This window comes from Schistocerca serialis, unplaced genomic scaffold, assembly GCF_023864345.2.
Source record: "Schistocerca serialis cubense isolate TAMUIC-IGC-003099 unplaced genomic scaffold, iqSchSeri2.2 HiC_scaffold_1402, whole genome shotgun sequence".
NCBI classification, from domain to species: Eukaryota; Metazoa; Arthropoda; class Insecta; order Orthoptera; family Acrididae; genus Schistocerca; species Schistocerca serialis.
In genome coordinates this window covers 1,769,828-1,785,976 of record NW_026047628.1, presented here as the reverse complement: position 1 = coordinate 1,785,976, position 16,149 = coordinate 1,769,828, and the positions used below count along the sequence as shown (strand labels likewise).

At 38.2% G+C, this 16,149-nt stretch overlaps 1 protein-coding gene across 8 annotated transcripts in view; it reads left to right on the top strand.

Moving 5' to 3' along the window:
* Positions 1 to 16,149, top strand: part of LOC126442754 (zinc finger protein 724-like) — a 119,933-nt gene that overhangs the window by 45,572 nt on the left and 58,212 nt on the right. For 7 of the 8 annotated variants that reach the window (XM_050090783.1, XM_050090782.1, XM_050090785.1 and 4 more), the window contains one exon: positions 429 to 521. The exons of the other annotated variant lie outside the window; for it this stretch is intronic. In XM_050090783.1, coding sequence (XP_049946740.1) covers positions 429 to 521 — 93 coding nt within the window. The remainder of the gene's footprint in view (positions 1 to 428; positions 522 to 16,149) is intronic. 8 annotated transcript variants of the gene reach the window in all.

Genomic DNA, 16,149 nt, shown 5'->3' with positions numbered 1-16,149 from the left:
AATGTGTGGAATGCCATATTCATTTGATTAATGGCCAAAATGTCCTCTTGTTTATGGGTTTACTGCTGGAAGATTATTTGCATCTCTATATTATCTGAGTGTAATTTTGAAATGTTGCCACACACGTGTATCCAGTTTGTATATGGGAGTACGACCACCCGATAGAGCAGGCCATGGTGCCTCTGAAATCAGAGTGGATTATGTGACAGGAATAGGAAGTGAAAGCATATCAATATAAATATTACTCAATGGCTGTTAGCATAATCAGAGATGTTAGAACTGATTTGGATGCATTCTGACTCTCGTCCCAAGTGATAGGAATCTGTGCAAAGTTGGATGATATTCATAAGAAAGGAATATTGAGACCTGTGTCATACATACAGAAGTTAATAAGCAGCTATAATTCACAGATTGTTTTCTTCTTTCAGTCTGTTAAAGATCCATTGGGAATATCATGGCCCACTGATTTTATCAAGGAGGATCCTGAACTAAATTTGGAAATGAATGTAACTGAGAATATTGTAAGTATTCACATCTCTGATGTATTGCATGTAGTCAAGTAAAAAGTCGTCTGTTAATAGTGTAGAATAAAGGATGCATTGCAGTGGAATTGGCACAGTGTGTCAGTTTCCTGGAACTTGTTGCTGTTCACATTTCTAGAGTATTTTTGTTCTCGTCCACTTAACTTCCACATCCTTTTACATGCTGACTGTTGTAAATAGAAGTGGATGGGGACTGGTGGTTGGTATAATCCTGTTTTCTGTAGCCCTTGTTGATGTCAACTATATTTTATAATGGCTGTGTGTGATGGACACAAAATTCACATTTAGATGAAGTGGAAGTTCTAATAGCATAGGTCACTTGAGAAACATTCCTCCTTTCAATAAATCCTGATCAATACAATTCAAAAGAACAGTGGCTGGTCTTACCTTTTTTGTGAATCATAGTTATTCTTCAGTTTGTCATAAAAATTTTTTGGGTTTTGGAAAAAAAGAGATAAAATTTGTGTGTTGTAAATCAGCCCTGATACTTTTTCCACAACCTGTACATATTGTGGCAGCTTGTGTGGTACCTGTTGTATTAGCTATATATTTTTCAACTATAGAAAAACTCTGTATGGCTTTTGGTGAATGATTGTTCACAGATGAAGCCATGTATGACCTCAACATTTGAGTCCTGGATGATCTAAAAAAGAAAGATTAATTTTTTGAATACACTTTATGACGCTGCTAAGGGAAAGCGATGTTAACATTGATAAAAATGTCACAGGGTTTAAAATTAGAGAAAGGGGGGGGGGGGGGGGGGGAACATTCAACGCACAGTTGCAGAAGGTTAGTTACTGGCTCTTTCGATCTCATTGTTCATAAACAAACTTGCTGTAGTTATAAAGGATTCTTCAGGCACTGAAATGTTTGGTGATAATACAAGCACACAGATCAAGGAACCAAACTATCATACTGGGGGCAGTTCTGGCAGAATGTAAAGGAGTATAGCTGATTCACAGCTAACAGGCAAAGACTTAATGTCACACAGACTCACATTATGCCATTTTAAACAAATTAAAGGGATGCATTGGCATTACAAGTAGACAGGATGGTTGTTGTTGTGGTCTTCAATCCTGAGACTGGTTTGATGCAGCTCTCCATACCACTCTATCCTGCGCTAGCTTCTTCATCTCCCAGTACCTACTGCAACCTACATCCTTCTGAATCTGCTTAGTGTATTCATCTCTTGGTCTCCCTCTACGATTTTTACCGTCCACGCTGCCCTCCAGTGCTAAATTTGTGATCCCTTGATGCCTCAGAACATGTCCTACCAACTGATCCCTTCTTCTAGTCAAGTTGTGCCACAAACTTCTCTTCTTTCCAATCCTATTCAATACCTTCTCATTAGTTACATGATCTACCCACCTTATCTTTAGCATTCTTCTGCAGCACCACATTTCGAAAGCTTCAATTCTCTTCTTGTCCAAACTAGTTATCGTCCATGTTTCATTTCCATACATGGCTACACTCCATACAAATACTTTCAGAAACGGCTTCCTGACACTTAAATCTATACTCGATGTTAACAAATTTCTCTTCTTCAGAAACGCTTTCCTTGCCATTGCCAGTCTACATTTTATATCCTCTCTACTTCGACCATCATCAGTTATTTTACTCCCTAAATAGCAAAACTCCTTTACTACTTTAAGTGTCTCATTTCCTAATCTAATTCCCTGAGCATCAGCCGATTTAATTTGACTACATTCCATTATCCTCGTTTTGCTTTTGTTGATGTTCATCTTATATTCTCCTTTCAAGACACTGTCCATTCCGGTCACCTGCTCTTCCAAGTCCTTTGCTGTCTCTGACAGAATTACAATGTCATCGGCAAACCTCAAAGTTTTTACTTCTTCTCCATGAATTTTAATACCTACTCCAAATTTTTCTTTTGTTTCCTTTACTGCTTGCTCAATATACAGATGGAATAACATCGGGGATAGGCTACAACCCTGTCTCACTCCCTTCCCAACCACTGCTTCCCTTTCATACCCCTCGACTCTTATAACTGCCATCTGGTTTCTGTACAAATTGTAAATAGCCTTTCGCTCCCTGTATTTTACCCCTGCCACCTTCAGAATTTGAAACAGAGTATTCCAGTTAACATTGTCAAAAGCTTTCTCTAAGTCTACAAATGCTAGAAACATAGGTTTGCCTTTTCTTAATCTTTCTTCTAAGATAAGTCGTAAGGTTAGTATTGCCTCACGTGTTCCAACATTTCTACGGAATCCAAACTGATCTTCCCCGAGGTCCGCTTCTACCAGTTTTTCCATTCGTCTGTAAAGAATTCGCGTTAGTATGTTGCAGCTGTGACTTATTAAACTGATAGTTCGGTAATTTTTACATCTATCAACACCTGCTTTCTTTGGGATTGGAATTATTATATTCTTCTTGAAGTCTGTGGGTATTTCGCCTGTCTCATACATCTTGCTCACCAGATGGTAGAGGTTTGTCATGACTGGCTATCCCAAGGCCATCAGTAGTTCTAATGGAATGTTGTCTACTCCCGGGGCCTTGTTTCGACTCAGGTCTTTCAGTGCTCTGTCAAACTCTTCACACAGTATCTTATCTCCCATTTCGTCTTCATCTACATCCTCTTCCATTTCCATAATGTTGTCCTCAAGTACATCGCCCTTGTATATAAACCCTCTATATACTCCTTCCACCTTTCTGCCTTCCCTTCTTTGCCTAGAACTGGGTTGCCATCTGAGCTCTTGATATTCATAGAAGTGGATCTCTTCTCTCCAAAGGTCTCCTTAATTTTCCTGTAGGCAGTATCTGTCTTACCCCTAGTGAGACAAGCCTCTACATCCTTACATTTGTCCTGCTTAGCCATTTTGCACTTTCTGTCAATCTCATTTTTGAGACGTTTGTATTCCTTTTTGCCTGCTTCATTCACTGCAATTTTATATTTTCTCCTTTCATCAATTAAATTTAATATTTCTTGTGTTACCTGAGGATTTCTACATGCCCTTGTATTTTTACCTACTTGATCCCTCTGAGCTACCCATTCTTCTTCTACTGTATTTCTTTCCCCCATTCCTGTCAATTGTTCCCTTATGCTCTCCCTGAGACTGTCCACAACCTCTGGTTCTTTCAGTTTATCCAGGTCCCATCTCCTTAAATTCCCACCTTTTTGCAGTTTCTTCAGTTTCAATCTGCAGTTCATAACCAATAGATTGTGGTCAGAATCCACATCTGCCCCTGGAAATGTCTTACAATTTAAAACCTGGTTCCTAAATCTCTGTCTTACCGTTATATAATCTATCTGATACCTTTTAGTATCTCCAGGATCCTTCTAGGTATACAACCTTCTTTTATGATTCTTGAACCAAGTGTTAGCTATGATTAAGTTATGCTCTGTGCAGAATTCTACAAGGCTGCTTCCTCTTTCATTTCTTCCCCCGAATCCATATTCACCTACTATGTTTCCTTCTCTCCCTTTTCCTACTGACGAATTCCAGTCACCCATGACTATTAAATTTTCGTCTCCCTTCACTACCTGAATAATTTCTTTTATCTCGTCATACATTTCATCAATTTCTTCATCATCCGCAGAGCTAGTTGGCATATAAACTTGTACTACTGCAGTAGGCATGGGCTTTGTGTGTATCTTGGCCACAATAATGCGTTCACTATGCTGTTTGTAGTAGCTAACCCGCACTCCTATTTTTTTATTCATTATTAAACCTACTCCTGCATTACCCCTATTTGATTTTGCATTTATAACCCTGTAATCACCTGACCAAAAGTCTTGTTCCTCCTGCCACCGCACTTCACTAATTCCCACTATATCCAACTTTAACCTATCCATTTCCCTTTTTAAATTTTCTAACCTAACTGCCCGGTTAAGGGTTCTGACATTCCACGCTCCGATCCGTAGAGTGCCAGTTTTCTTTCTCCTGATAACGACGTCCTCTTGAGTAGTCCCCGCCCAGAGATCCAAATGGGGGACTATTTTACCTCCGGAATATTTTACCCAAGAGGACGCCATCATCATTTAACCATACAGTAAAGCTGCATGCCCTCGGGAAAAATTACGGCTGTAGTTTCACCTTGCTTTCAGCCGTTCACAGTACCAGCACAGCAAGGCCGTTTTGGTTAATGTTACAAGGCCAGATCAGTCAATCATCCAGACTGTTGCCCCTGCAACTACTGAAAAGGCTGTTGCAGGGGCACAGCCCCTCTTCAGAAACCACATGTTTGTCTGGCCTCTCAACAGATACCCCTCCGTTGTGGTTGCACCTACGGTACGGCCATCTGTATCGCTGAGGCACGCAAGCCTCCCCACCAACGGCAAGGTCCATGGTTCATGGGGGGGTAAGGATGGTAAGTGAAATAATAGTAGTGTTGTTCCACAAGAAGGGTTTTAAAGAAATGAGAACACCACACTTGTGAAAATGAGGAGCTTGGCCAAAACAATGAACTGTAGGGTGTTGAAGAGCATAGCTGTAGTTGTCAAAACAGCTTGATTGTATTTGGTGACCACTTACCATGTAAATATAAACGGCAATACTGGTCTTCATATGCAGTGCAAGAGATCATGTAGTACCAGATGCCTCCATGGCATCAGGGCCAGAGGTGCAGAGGTAGTGTCTCCTTCATGGAGTGTTGCTCCCGGTGCAAGTGTGTAGAACAGTGTGTGGCTAGTTGTGTGGCCTAGAAAACCATGTCATATTGTTGGCACTGAAATCACTGATGTGTACCGCACTTGTTACTTTGAAAATGCATAACTTAGATTAAATAGTGCTAGACACCTGAGCAAATCTATGAATAGGGTGTGTGACCATAAGTGATCCTGAGTAGCACATACAGCTGTGCAGTGAACACCTTAGCTGTCAGCTGGAGTGACATGAAATTTTTGTGGTCTCGTGAGCATAAAATGCTTAATAATAATGCAAAAAAATAGGGCTGATTATTTTGATACTGGCACATGGCCAACAAGATTGTTTATTAATTGTGTAACTCGAAATTATAGTTGGTAATTGCGTGAGAATCTTGAGCAAGTCTTGGTTACTGTACTCCTAGGTATCTCATTTACAGTGCCCACTGTCGATCTTTCCTGAAAACCTGTCCCAACTGCTTCCTACATCAGAAATTTGTTTGTCAGGCTTAATTTTGATATGCATTCATTGAATATTATTATTTGCCTGTGTTTAAAGATTTTTGTGATTGTAATTGCTGTCATATGTGAAGATAGTATTAGAAAGATAATAGTAAGAGACCTATTACCTAGTGAATTAAGTCATGAGATTAGATGTAGGAATCAAGACATTGCAGTGCTTTTTATCACTTGCATGCTGTTAAACATTAATTATCGGTTGTTTGAATTTCTGTGAAGGTTTGGTGATCTTGCAGACCAATATGTATGTGCTAATAGTTGAAAGCCCATGTCCTACATTAAGGTTCCATCAGCTAAATGTCATGATGGGCTGATGTGGTAGTGCTTGAAAAACTGAAAGGGAAGGTTGGTTTGTAATGGCACATGATTTTAGAAATGTAAGATGTAGTCTCAGAAATTTTTATTGGAAATCCTGGTTACGTATGTTTCATCCACTCGTTGCATGGTACAGTTAAGGAAATAGAGTGCTGATGGCTGATTTTTCTCATGTAGTGAAATTTAGTCAGCTTTAATGAAGTTACGGAAAATTGAGATTCGGAGATGTGATTATTGAGATGGGAGAATCATCTTTTTGAACCATCAAGTATCATAAGGGAAAGTGGATGGCAAAAATGTGCGTTGGGATCAGGTGTCCTGGGAAGGAACCCTGAAGGACTATGCAGTGTCTAATTAGAGAACACGTTGAGTGTCAGACTGTTGTATGTTCAGATAACTGGGAGTGTTAAAACCTTCAGCCAGTTCCATTAGAATACAGCTAATTTCAGAATAAGGTGTTATACAGTGCAGTGACATTGCAAAGAAGTAGTGAGCTATGGGGTGAGATGAGAGCGTGCAGTGTCGTGCAGAGTCATTTGAATGAATGCATATGGAATGAATACGTAATTAAGCATGGGTATATTTTTCATTCAGTGAGCTGGGTTCCTTTGTATTGTGTGTGTAGAGTATTAGGGCATAATTTAGCTGTTTTGATTGGTTGTAGAGTGGATGAACAAGAATATTTAGTTTCCAGCAGATATCATGTATCTAAAACAGAGTTCAGTACTAACTTATTAGTCACTCTTGTGCTCAATAGAATATTTTGAATCAAGGATGCAAGTTTCACTTTAGTTTTTGTGTTGAATGGGTTTTGACTTCGACAGTAAGTAGACAGCTGATATAATTTCTGTGTAAAGGTGTATTAATTGTTTATTCGAGAAGCAATCCAGAGACAGGCTGCTAGATTTGTTACTGGTAGGTTCAAACAACCCACAAGTGTTGTGGAGATGCTTCAGGAACTCAAATGGGAATCCCTGATGGGCAGGTGATAATCTTTCAAGTAACACTATTGAGAAAATTTAGAGAACAGCCATTTGAAGCTGACTGCCAAATGATTCTGTTGTTTCCAACATGCTTTGCACATACGGACTATGAAAATAAAGTATGAGAAATCAGGACTGATATGGAAGCACAAAGGTTTGTGAGGTGAGTGGGAAAGGAAATGACCCACAGGGTTATGGGGGACCCTTTGCCATGCAGCATTAGGTGAATAGTGGAGTATTTATGTATGTGGAGATATTAAGTAAAATAAGTAGCTGACTAATGTAGTAGGGGAAACAGTAATATTTTTCATGGTAGTAAGTGTACATATACATACATAGAAAATAATCTGTTAGCAGTTCCATTAAGTAATAGTGTGAGTAGATTAGCACTAGTCACAAACAGCTGGTTGTCAGTATACTTCAGAGGTAAATTCCTGTGGGAGCCTCTGCCTTAAGATTTGCAGCCTGGCTCACCCCACTTCCATCCACTTCTTCATTTATGGAATGCAATGTGTAAAACAAAGAATGAACAAACTAATAACCTTCATACCCCATCTCTAGCCAGAGCAGAGGTTACAGTGATGAAAGAAAACTTAATTTTATGAAAAAAATACTGAAACGTTCAATAATAAATGCAACCCATCAAGACAAATTAAGGTTATATTGTACTGAAAACAAATTATGCCTACATAAGCAGTTCCTCAGGGTGTTTAAAATCATCAGATTTGACAAGGCTATAACTTTGCCATAAATAAAGATACAGAATTGGAGTAAAATTTGTGCCTCATTACATACCTGCAAAGCCTTTATTTACAAAGGAACTGTATGATTTTCCCGTTGTGTATGATTTATATGGGTGCACATACAACATTCAGGTGCCTTTCACAGCTGTGCCTAGGATCAGATTCATCATTTACTGATCACAAATATCAAATTTCTTTTCAATGCCTTTAAGCATCCAGGCAATAGACTTGATCCAAGCAGTTGCAAGCATGTCAGTTTAGGAAACTCACTGCTGTTCCCATGTAGCATCATAGTTCATCCAAACTAGTTGGAAGAGGAGACAACTAGGTGGAGCCTTTTACAATCTCCCACAACTAAAAAAGATACCAGGTTGTGAGACCTGCAGCCCCTCATAGCTGATAACTTCCTCAGGCAGCTTAATGTTCAGAAGTGCTCTTTTGTGAAGGTTCCAATGAAGTGGTACACCATCCAGAAGAAAAATTATATTTCAGTAATTTTCCATCTCTGCTGTTTTTGGTCCATTTATGTGTTTTCTAATATCGTCTACTTTCTTCAGTTTGTTAAAGAATTCCCTATTCTTCAGATTAAGTTCAGTGTTAATCTCACTAACCTGTTCATCACATTACATGAGTTGGATAATAAGTAATGATCACTACCAACAAGCTTCCTGTCCTGTATTGCACAGCACATTACCCTTATTAATTTTGCAGCAATCTGTTCAACTCTTATCCCTCAATGACTCATTTTATACGTTTTAAAGCAATGAGAAATGACCTGCTGGAAGTAGTACACATTTGGTCATACACTAAATGAAACATACTGCATACAATTCCTTGGTGTCTGCTTGGATTTCAAATTGAAGTGGGGTCAAGAAATTGGTAAACTTGTCCAGCTAATCCACTCAGCATAACTCACCTAAAGGCAATTATGACGACTTCTTTTGGATTTTCACTTGTTTTTGGAATTATCTTTTGGGGCAGCCAACTAGAAATAAATAAAATATTTATATGTTATTTAATGTAGAAACCAATAGAGTGTGCCCTAGTGACACATAGGTTCAAGATGCCCTAGATCAATGAAGAGGTTTATGCAAGGTGTTCAGTTGTTTAACATCACATCACAATCCTACTAGAAGTGTGTATAGGATACATACTTATTTGTTCATAGTTGCTATGCCCTATAAGATTATCGTATAGGATAGTACTGATTGGAAGCATGCTAGGAAGCATTCCTGCAAGGTGACACTCTGGAGGAACATTTATAATTGCAAGGCAGAGAGATACTAGCTTTTTGGTTAAATTATTCTCATGCTGGTGTCTGCTTAATTTATGCTAGTGGCCATTAAAATTGCTGCACCACAAGATGACGTGCTACAGACGTGAAATTTAACCGACAGGAAGAAGATGATGTGAAATGGAAATTATTAGCTTTTCAGAGCATTAACACAACGTTGGCACCAGTGGCGACACCTACAATGTGCTGACATGAGGAAAGTTTCCAACCGATTTCTCATACACAAACAGCAGTTGACGAGTGTTGCCTGATGAAACGTTGTTGTGATGCCTCATGTAAGGAGGAAAAATGCGTACTATTACGTTTCCAACTTTGATAAAGAACGGATTGTAGCCTACTGCGATTGCGGTTTATCATATCACGACATTGCTGCTCGCATTGGTCGAGATACAATGACTGTTAGCAGAATATGGGATCAGTGGGTTCAGGAGGATGCCAATGTCCTCATATCACTAGCAGTCGAGATGACAGGCATCTTATCTGCATGGCTGTAACGGATCATACAGCCACGTCTCGATCCCTGAGTCAACAGATGGGAACGTTTGCAAGACAACCACCATCTGGACAAACAGTTAGATGACATTTGAAGCAGCATGGACTGTCATCTCAGAGACCATGGCTGCGGTTACCCTTGATGCTGCATCACAGACAGGAGCGCCTGCGATGGTGTACTCAATGACGAACCTGGGTTTACAAATGACAAAACGTCATTTTTTCGGATGAATCCAGGTTCTGTTTACAGCATCATGATGGTCACATCTGTGTTTGGCAACATCGCGGTGAACGCACATTGGAAGCGTGTATTCGTCATCGCCATACTGTCGTATCACCCAGCGTGATAGTATGGGGTGCCACTAGTCACACGTCTCGGTCACCTCTTGTTCGCATTGACGGCACTTTCAACAGTGGACGTTACATTTCAGATGTGTTACGACCCGTGGGTCCCTGTGAAACCCTACATTTCAGCGGGATAATGGACGACTGCATGTTGCAGGTCCTGTAGGGGCCTTTCTGGATACAGAAAATGTTCGACTGCTGCCTTGGGCAGCACATTCTCCAGATCTCCCACCAATTGAAAACGTCTGGTCCATGGTGGCCGAGCAACTGGCTCGTCACAATACGCCAGTCACAACTCTTGATGAATTGTGGTATTGTGTTGAAGCTGCATGGGCAGCTGTACCTGTACATGCCATCCAAGCTCTGTTTGACTCAATGCCCAGATGTATCAAGGCTGTTATTATGGCCAGAGGTGGTTGTTCTAGGTACTGATTTCTCAGGATCTATGCACCCAAATTGCGTGAAAATGTAATCACATGTCAGTTGTAGTATAATATGTTTGTCCAAAGAATACCTGTGTATCATCTGCATTTCTTCTTGGTGTTGGAATTTTAATGGCCAGCAGTGTATTATCAATCTGAATGTCCAAGAACTTCACTCATGTATCCTCATTCAGTGTCTGTTATTGATATCTCCTTGTATCTATGAGTCTTTCGGATTTGTATGGAATTGCACGATGTGTGGTTTTGTAAGTATAAAGGTTGAATTTTTGTTCTGTTTCCTGTAAACCAGTTTCAGGTATGTTTCATTATTCACCTGGCTGTTTCTAGTTTGAATGAGTTTGTCAGTTTTTAGTGTACTTGTGTCATCAACAAACATAGCAGATTTTGAAGGCTCCTCCATTGGGGTTAGCACTACATTAATGTGGGTCAGGATAAGTCAAATGCTGAGCCCAGTGGGACATCATATGTAATTTTTCCCCATTCTATATTCAGTTTTCCTCCCAGGGTATCGTTTGTTACTAAGACCCAGTTTTTTGTTGCTAAGCTAAGATTCAGTTCTTGTAAGTATAATTCTTTTAACACCATAACAATGTAGTTTCTCAAGTAAAGGGATATCACGAGTTTAATTTGATGCCAATAAGTTTTCTCCACTTGTACTGCATATTTCTCATTCTATAAAGTCAGCACAATATTTTAGTAATTAGATTGTTACGATCGTAACAAGAATAATTTCTGCTTCTGTCACCAGACGATTCTTGTGATTGATTTGACCATTCACCTGATGAAACTGATGTCTGGTTGAGTATACACTTCCTGACTGTCTGATGGATCTAATTTCAATAGTCATTTTTTCTCCTCAAATGTTTTCAGCAACTGTTAAGAAATTGTTTTCATGGCCTGATATTTTTTCAGTTTTTCTAAATATTAGGCTGGTGCGTAAGTTGATAGCACTTCCGTTTTGCATGTTGATATTCCAGTTGCTGAGGTTTTTTTACCAATAGCTATTTTTTATTTGTAGTTCATTGTTGCTATTTGAGTTTACATGTATTTGAGTTTACACATTGTCATTTTGTCATCTGGAGATACTGAGTGGGATGGTGGTCACTAGAAAGTGGAGTGCCAAGTAGAGGAATTGAGGCACTGTGGACATGTTCATCTCTAAGGGATCAATAGAGGGTAACTAGTGGAGGCAGCCAGAAACATTGTTGTACATCTGGTGGGACAGGGACAAAGTGGTTTACTATGAATTGCTTCCTCAACATGTAACCACTGATTACTGTTGACATTTATTGTCAATAACTCAACATGTTTTGCAGATGCAGTACAAGAACAATGACCAAGAAGTCGCTACTCCATGATAACACCTGCCAACAATTTGCTAGACTTACAAAAAACAGTATACAGGAGTTGGGGGTTTGAACTATTGCACACCCCCCCTCTTCACTTGAACTTGCACCCTCAGATTTTCCCCTTTTCTGCTCTTTATTGAGCAACGTTCAAAGAACTTTATTTCCAGATCAAAATGCACTCTGAACCTTGGTCAACGAGTACTATGCCTTAAAACAACATGATTTCTACAATTACAGAATGAAAAAGTCGCCCCAGCATTGGGAGACTGCTGTAAATAGTGAAGGAGAACATTTCACTGGTTATTAAAGTCTCTCTTATTTGTTTCTGTTGTGCGTATTAAACTTCTGGAAAAATACCAACTGATACTTACTGCAAATAGATACATATGCATAACTTCCTTTCATTGTGCTGCTAAACTTAGTTTCCTTTCGTCTCTGTCTAACCAGTATGTATAACATTCAAAATTACACTTGGTCTGTTAAGCCCAGTGTCTGGGTACAGATATTGCAAACATGGATAGGTATTGTACATATCTTTTGCAATACAATTAACTCAGTGCATGTGTCCTAAGTGTTCGAGGATGAATCATATTGTTGTTGGTTGTCAAGTTTATAAAGAATTTCACATTCTTTCGAAACAATTCTGATCCCCAAGTGAGGGTATATGTGAGTAAATGTCAGAAGAGTCTTAATTTTGTGTCATAAAAGGATGTGGCTCTGTTGAGAGTTTAATATAATTCGTGCACCATTGATTCTCATAATATTTGAGTAGTAGTGTGTGGGTCAGTTGTGTTATGACAGTTATCCAACATAAAAGTTGATTACTCTTGTTCTGAGGTATCAGTTTAGGTAATTTTGATGAACAACTCCAAGGATGCATTGAAATATTTTGTAGGTTATCAACAAATGAGCATAGCTTTTAAAAGTAATTTTGTATGAAGCAAATGCAGTGAAGAAATGACAGAACCTGTAAATTAGTTAATAAATTTCTTTAGTTCATTGTAGAAAGGACTGAGGCACTCAGTAGTCCACCAATTGATGTTGGAAATAATTTGAATTTGTTTCATGATCAGTAGGCATGGTAGTTGCAGTGGATAGAGATACAATTATATCTTAATGGTATTCAACAGTATACTTACTCATTAAAGGTCAGTTGAATCAAAAGTAAAATTCAGCAGAGGAAGGAGTGATTCCTAGTTTCCTCTTGGGCAATCACACGTATGAAAGGTTGAGTTTTATTAATTGTTACAGTAACATATCCTTTTCTAAATGATTGATAATGCATTCACACTGTAGGCTGTGTGGAATTAAAGATAGCTCCTGAAAGAATTTTTTAAAATCATGTTTAAATCGGAAATTATTTGAATTGTTCCCTTCCTTTAAATACAAGTACATAAGGAATGTTACATTAGGCATGCAGTAATTGTATCTAAAACCTGAAATCTTGGAGATAAAAGTAAAAAACTAATTGCATTTGGGACACCATAGATTGTACACACAGCTCGCACAAATAGTGTCATTCGTAGCGCAATTCTTGATACTCTAAAAAACTAAAACTATATATAAATCATACATCTCTCTCAATTTTTCATTATATTTCATTTCCTTATTTAAAATAGTTTATTTATCTTGCAGCAGTCATAGGTCCCAATTCTAAAGACATAAGTAATATAAATTGCTTTTTTGAATAATCATTGGTCATTTATTAATGTTCAAATTTGTTCTATTCTTACAAAAAGAGCTGCCATTTTTGTGTTGTGTGAATAAATTGTAGCCTTGGGAATGGGATTCAAAAACATTACCATAGCTTTTCCATTTCCAGAGATTCCATGGAAATTGTTTTATATCTTCCTCATTTGAAATATGTACATTGACAAACAATCCAGGGTATATCAGATCAACATGCATATCCTTGCCAGCCTCTGTTCCAATTGTCTTTACATGTGCAGCAAGAATCATGTTACACTTCTGAATACCCAGCACATCTTTGATGGGTTGCATCCTCAGTTATGAGATGATGTTTTTTTTTTTTTCAAACTTCAGGGTTGTTGTGACAAGAATATTATGATAGCTTAAGGCAGTAAATAATGATCATTTTGAATATGAGCAAAAAGTTTGACCTGAATGGAAGTTATGATCACTCAGTTGCCCAGAAACCATTCTCTCGTTCCATAAAATATGCTTTCTGCTCGAATCTGAGTTTGTGCATATTCATAAAAGTCTGTAGCTCAGCCAGCATACAGTTTTCTGTATTTCATCTGGTTCCACACTCCTCTCATTGTACCACCAATAGCATCCATCACAACTTTACTATGCATGCAGCACAGAATAACACAGTCCATTTCCACTTCAAATATTTTCGAACACAAACTGGATAGTGTGTACTTGTTTTCAAATAGGGAAGCACAGCCATCTCAACTAATCGTCATTTTTTTGACACACGAGATTTTCTTCTTTACATCAGCTATAATTTATATGAGAACACAGCAACAGAAATGGTTTCATGTGTTGATCTCATTATGATGATGGCAGGATAAAATTTTTCTGCGGCATCCAGGCACAACCTGTGAAGCGTGTACTTGTTCATGTGATGAATGAGCACTTTGACTTTTGTCTTCATTAATCAGAGAAACATTATCTACAAAGTCTGTCGATAGATCATCAGATTTGGGAGATCCATTTTGCATATATCCCAAATTCAGCAGATTGTGAGGTTTAATGAAGCAGTGAAATATTAAATATAAAATTTGCCTATCAATTTCTGAGACTGCATCAGCGATGGTACCATTAACTTCTGCATATTTTTGTAGCCTGTCAACATCAATCCAGTTTTTTCCATTTTATTTCTTTGTCAATCAACTTCCACATTTATTGTGGAGTTACGGTTTCTATGCTTTATGCATGAGTTCATAGTATACATGAATTTGACAGTAGACTAAATGTTCCAGGAACTCCTCATCTCATGGAAAAAATGCTCTTTTCAGTGTCATTTTTCAGTACATTCACCAGATAATCAGAGTTGGCATGATACCTTCACACATACGTTAAGGTGTGTTCAAAACCAACAAAATGTGTAATGAATGAAAGTGTTTTTTATTTTCCCCATTTCCGTGTCTGCTAAAACTGCTTATAAGCTCCATGAGGTGAAAGTACTATGTAGTGTTTTTGCAAAACTCTTTGCATCTTAGTCTTGCGATCTTTAAATAATTTGGTATCCCATCTGTCAGGTGCTTGATAGATTGTCATCTGTTCTAAAAAAAGTTAAACTGTTTTTTTAAAAAAAATTTTAGGTTAAAGTTAACTAACAAAAAATGTAAACTTTCTTCCTGATCTAACTTCTGTGTAGTAAGAATCCTTGCTGTTAAATTCTTCTTCGGATGTCAGAACTTAATCAGTATTTTTAGTTTCATATCTGACATCAAACATGATGAATTTAAACTTAAAATGCCTCTAACACTGTAGCCAAACAAAATGTATTTTGTAACATGGTTTACGCAGTTCAAATCAGCACACAGGAAGTGTCATACTCATCAGTAAGTTAGGTATGTAATGTGAAGACAAAGATTCTTCATATTATTGTAACCTCTACTTGTAGCTTTCAAAAATTAGACACGGGAAATTATTTCCACTGTTCCTCCTCAGACAGGAAAATAGATACTACACATAAACTCTGATGAAAAAACAAAGATAAGGTTCAGAAAAATATATTTTGCTCTTGTGCTTACATTCTGGAAACTTCAAAATTGTCACACAAAATGGCTGTCCTTCACTTCACTGCAGGAGGGGAAACTACAAGTACTGACAACACATGCTCACAAATGTACAAGAACTTCCCTACCTTTTGGAACTATAAGTTTTGTCACATGGAAACAGTTAGGAATAGATACATGAAGGTTAGGAAAAAGGACAGGTCACTGAGACCCAAAGAGTGTCAGTCACAAGGAAACATCATCCATTTGACCTTATATTTTTGAGACAACAAAAGTATATCATATTTTATGGAGTATGACACTTTTTCTTCGAAAAATTGCCTACAAATTCCAGGTGCATCTTATACTCAAAACTACTATAAAAGTCCAGTGTTTGATTTGAAATTGCTGTCAGGCTTAAAAAAGGTCATATTGCTGTGGAAAACGTCTCTCTATCTGGCAACACTGTATTCAACTGGCAGCAGTAGTGCACTGATACAATGAACATGAGTTTTGGGGCTTCACAAGCTTGCTAACACTGTCCCCCTCACGCCCTGCCATCACAAAACCAGAACCCTGTCTAGCCTTTGATGTGTCAGTGCAGTCTACAGTGCCAGTGAACCTGAACTGAAAGTGATTTGTGTTATTGGTAACAGAAGAGTATTTTCTTTAGTAATTTCCTAATGGAAATGCAGGCTGTAAATTGAAAGTAACATCATATGGAGAACAATATGGAAGCATAGCAGCTGAGTGGCATTTTGGTCCTCCTCCAACAGAAAGACCCATTAGTTATTGGCTTGTTAGTACGAAAGAACTGCAAAAATGTAGAAGA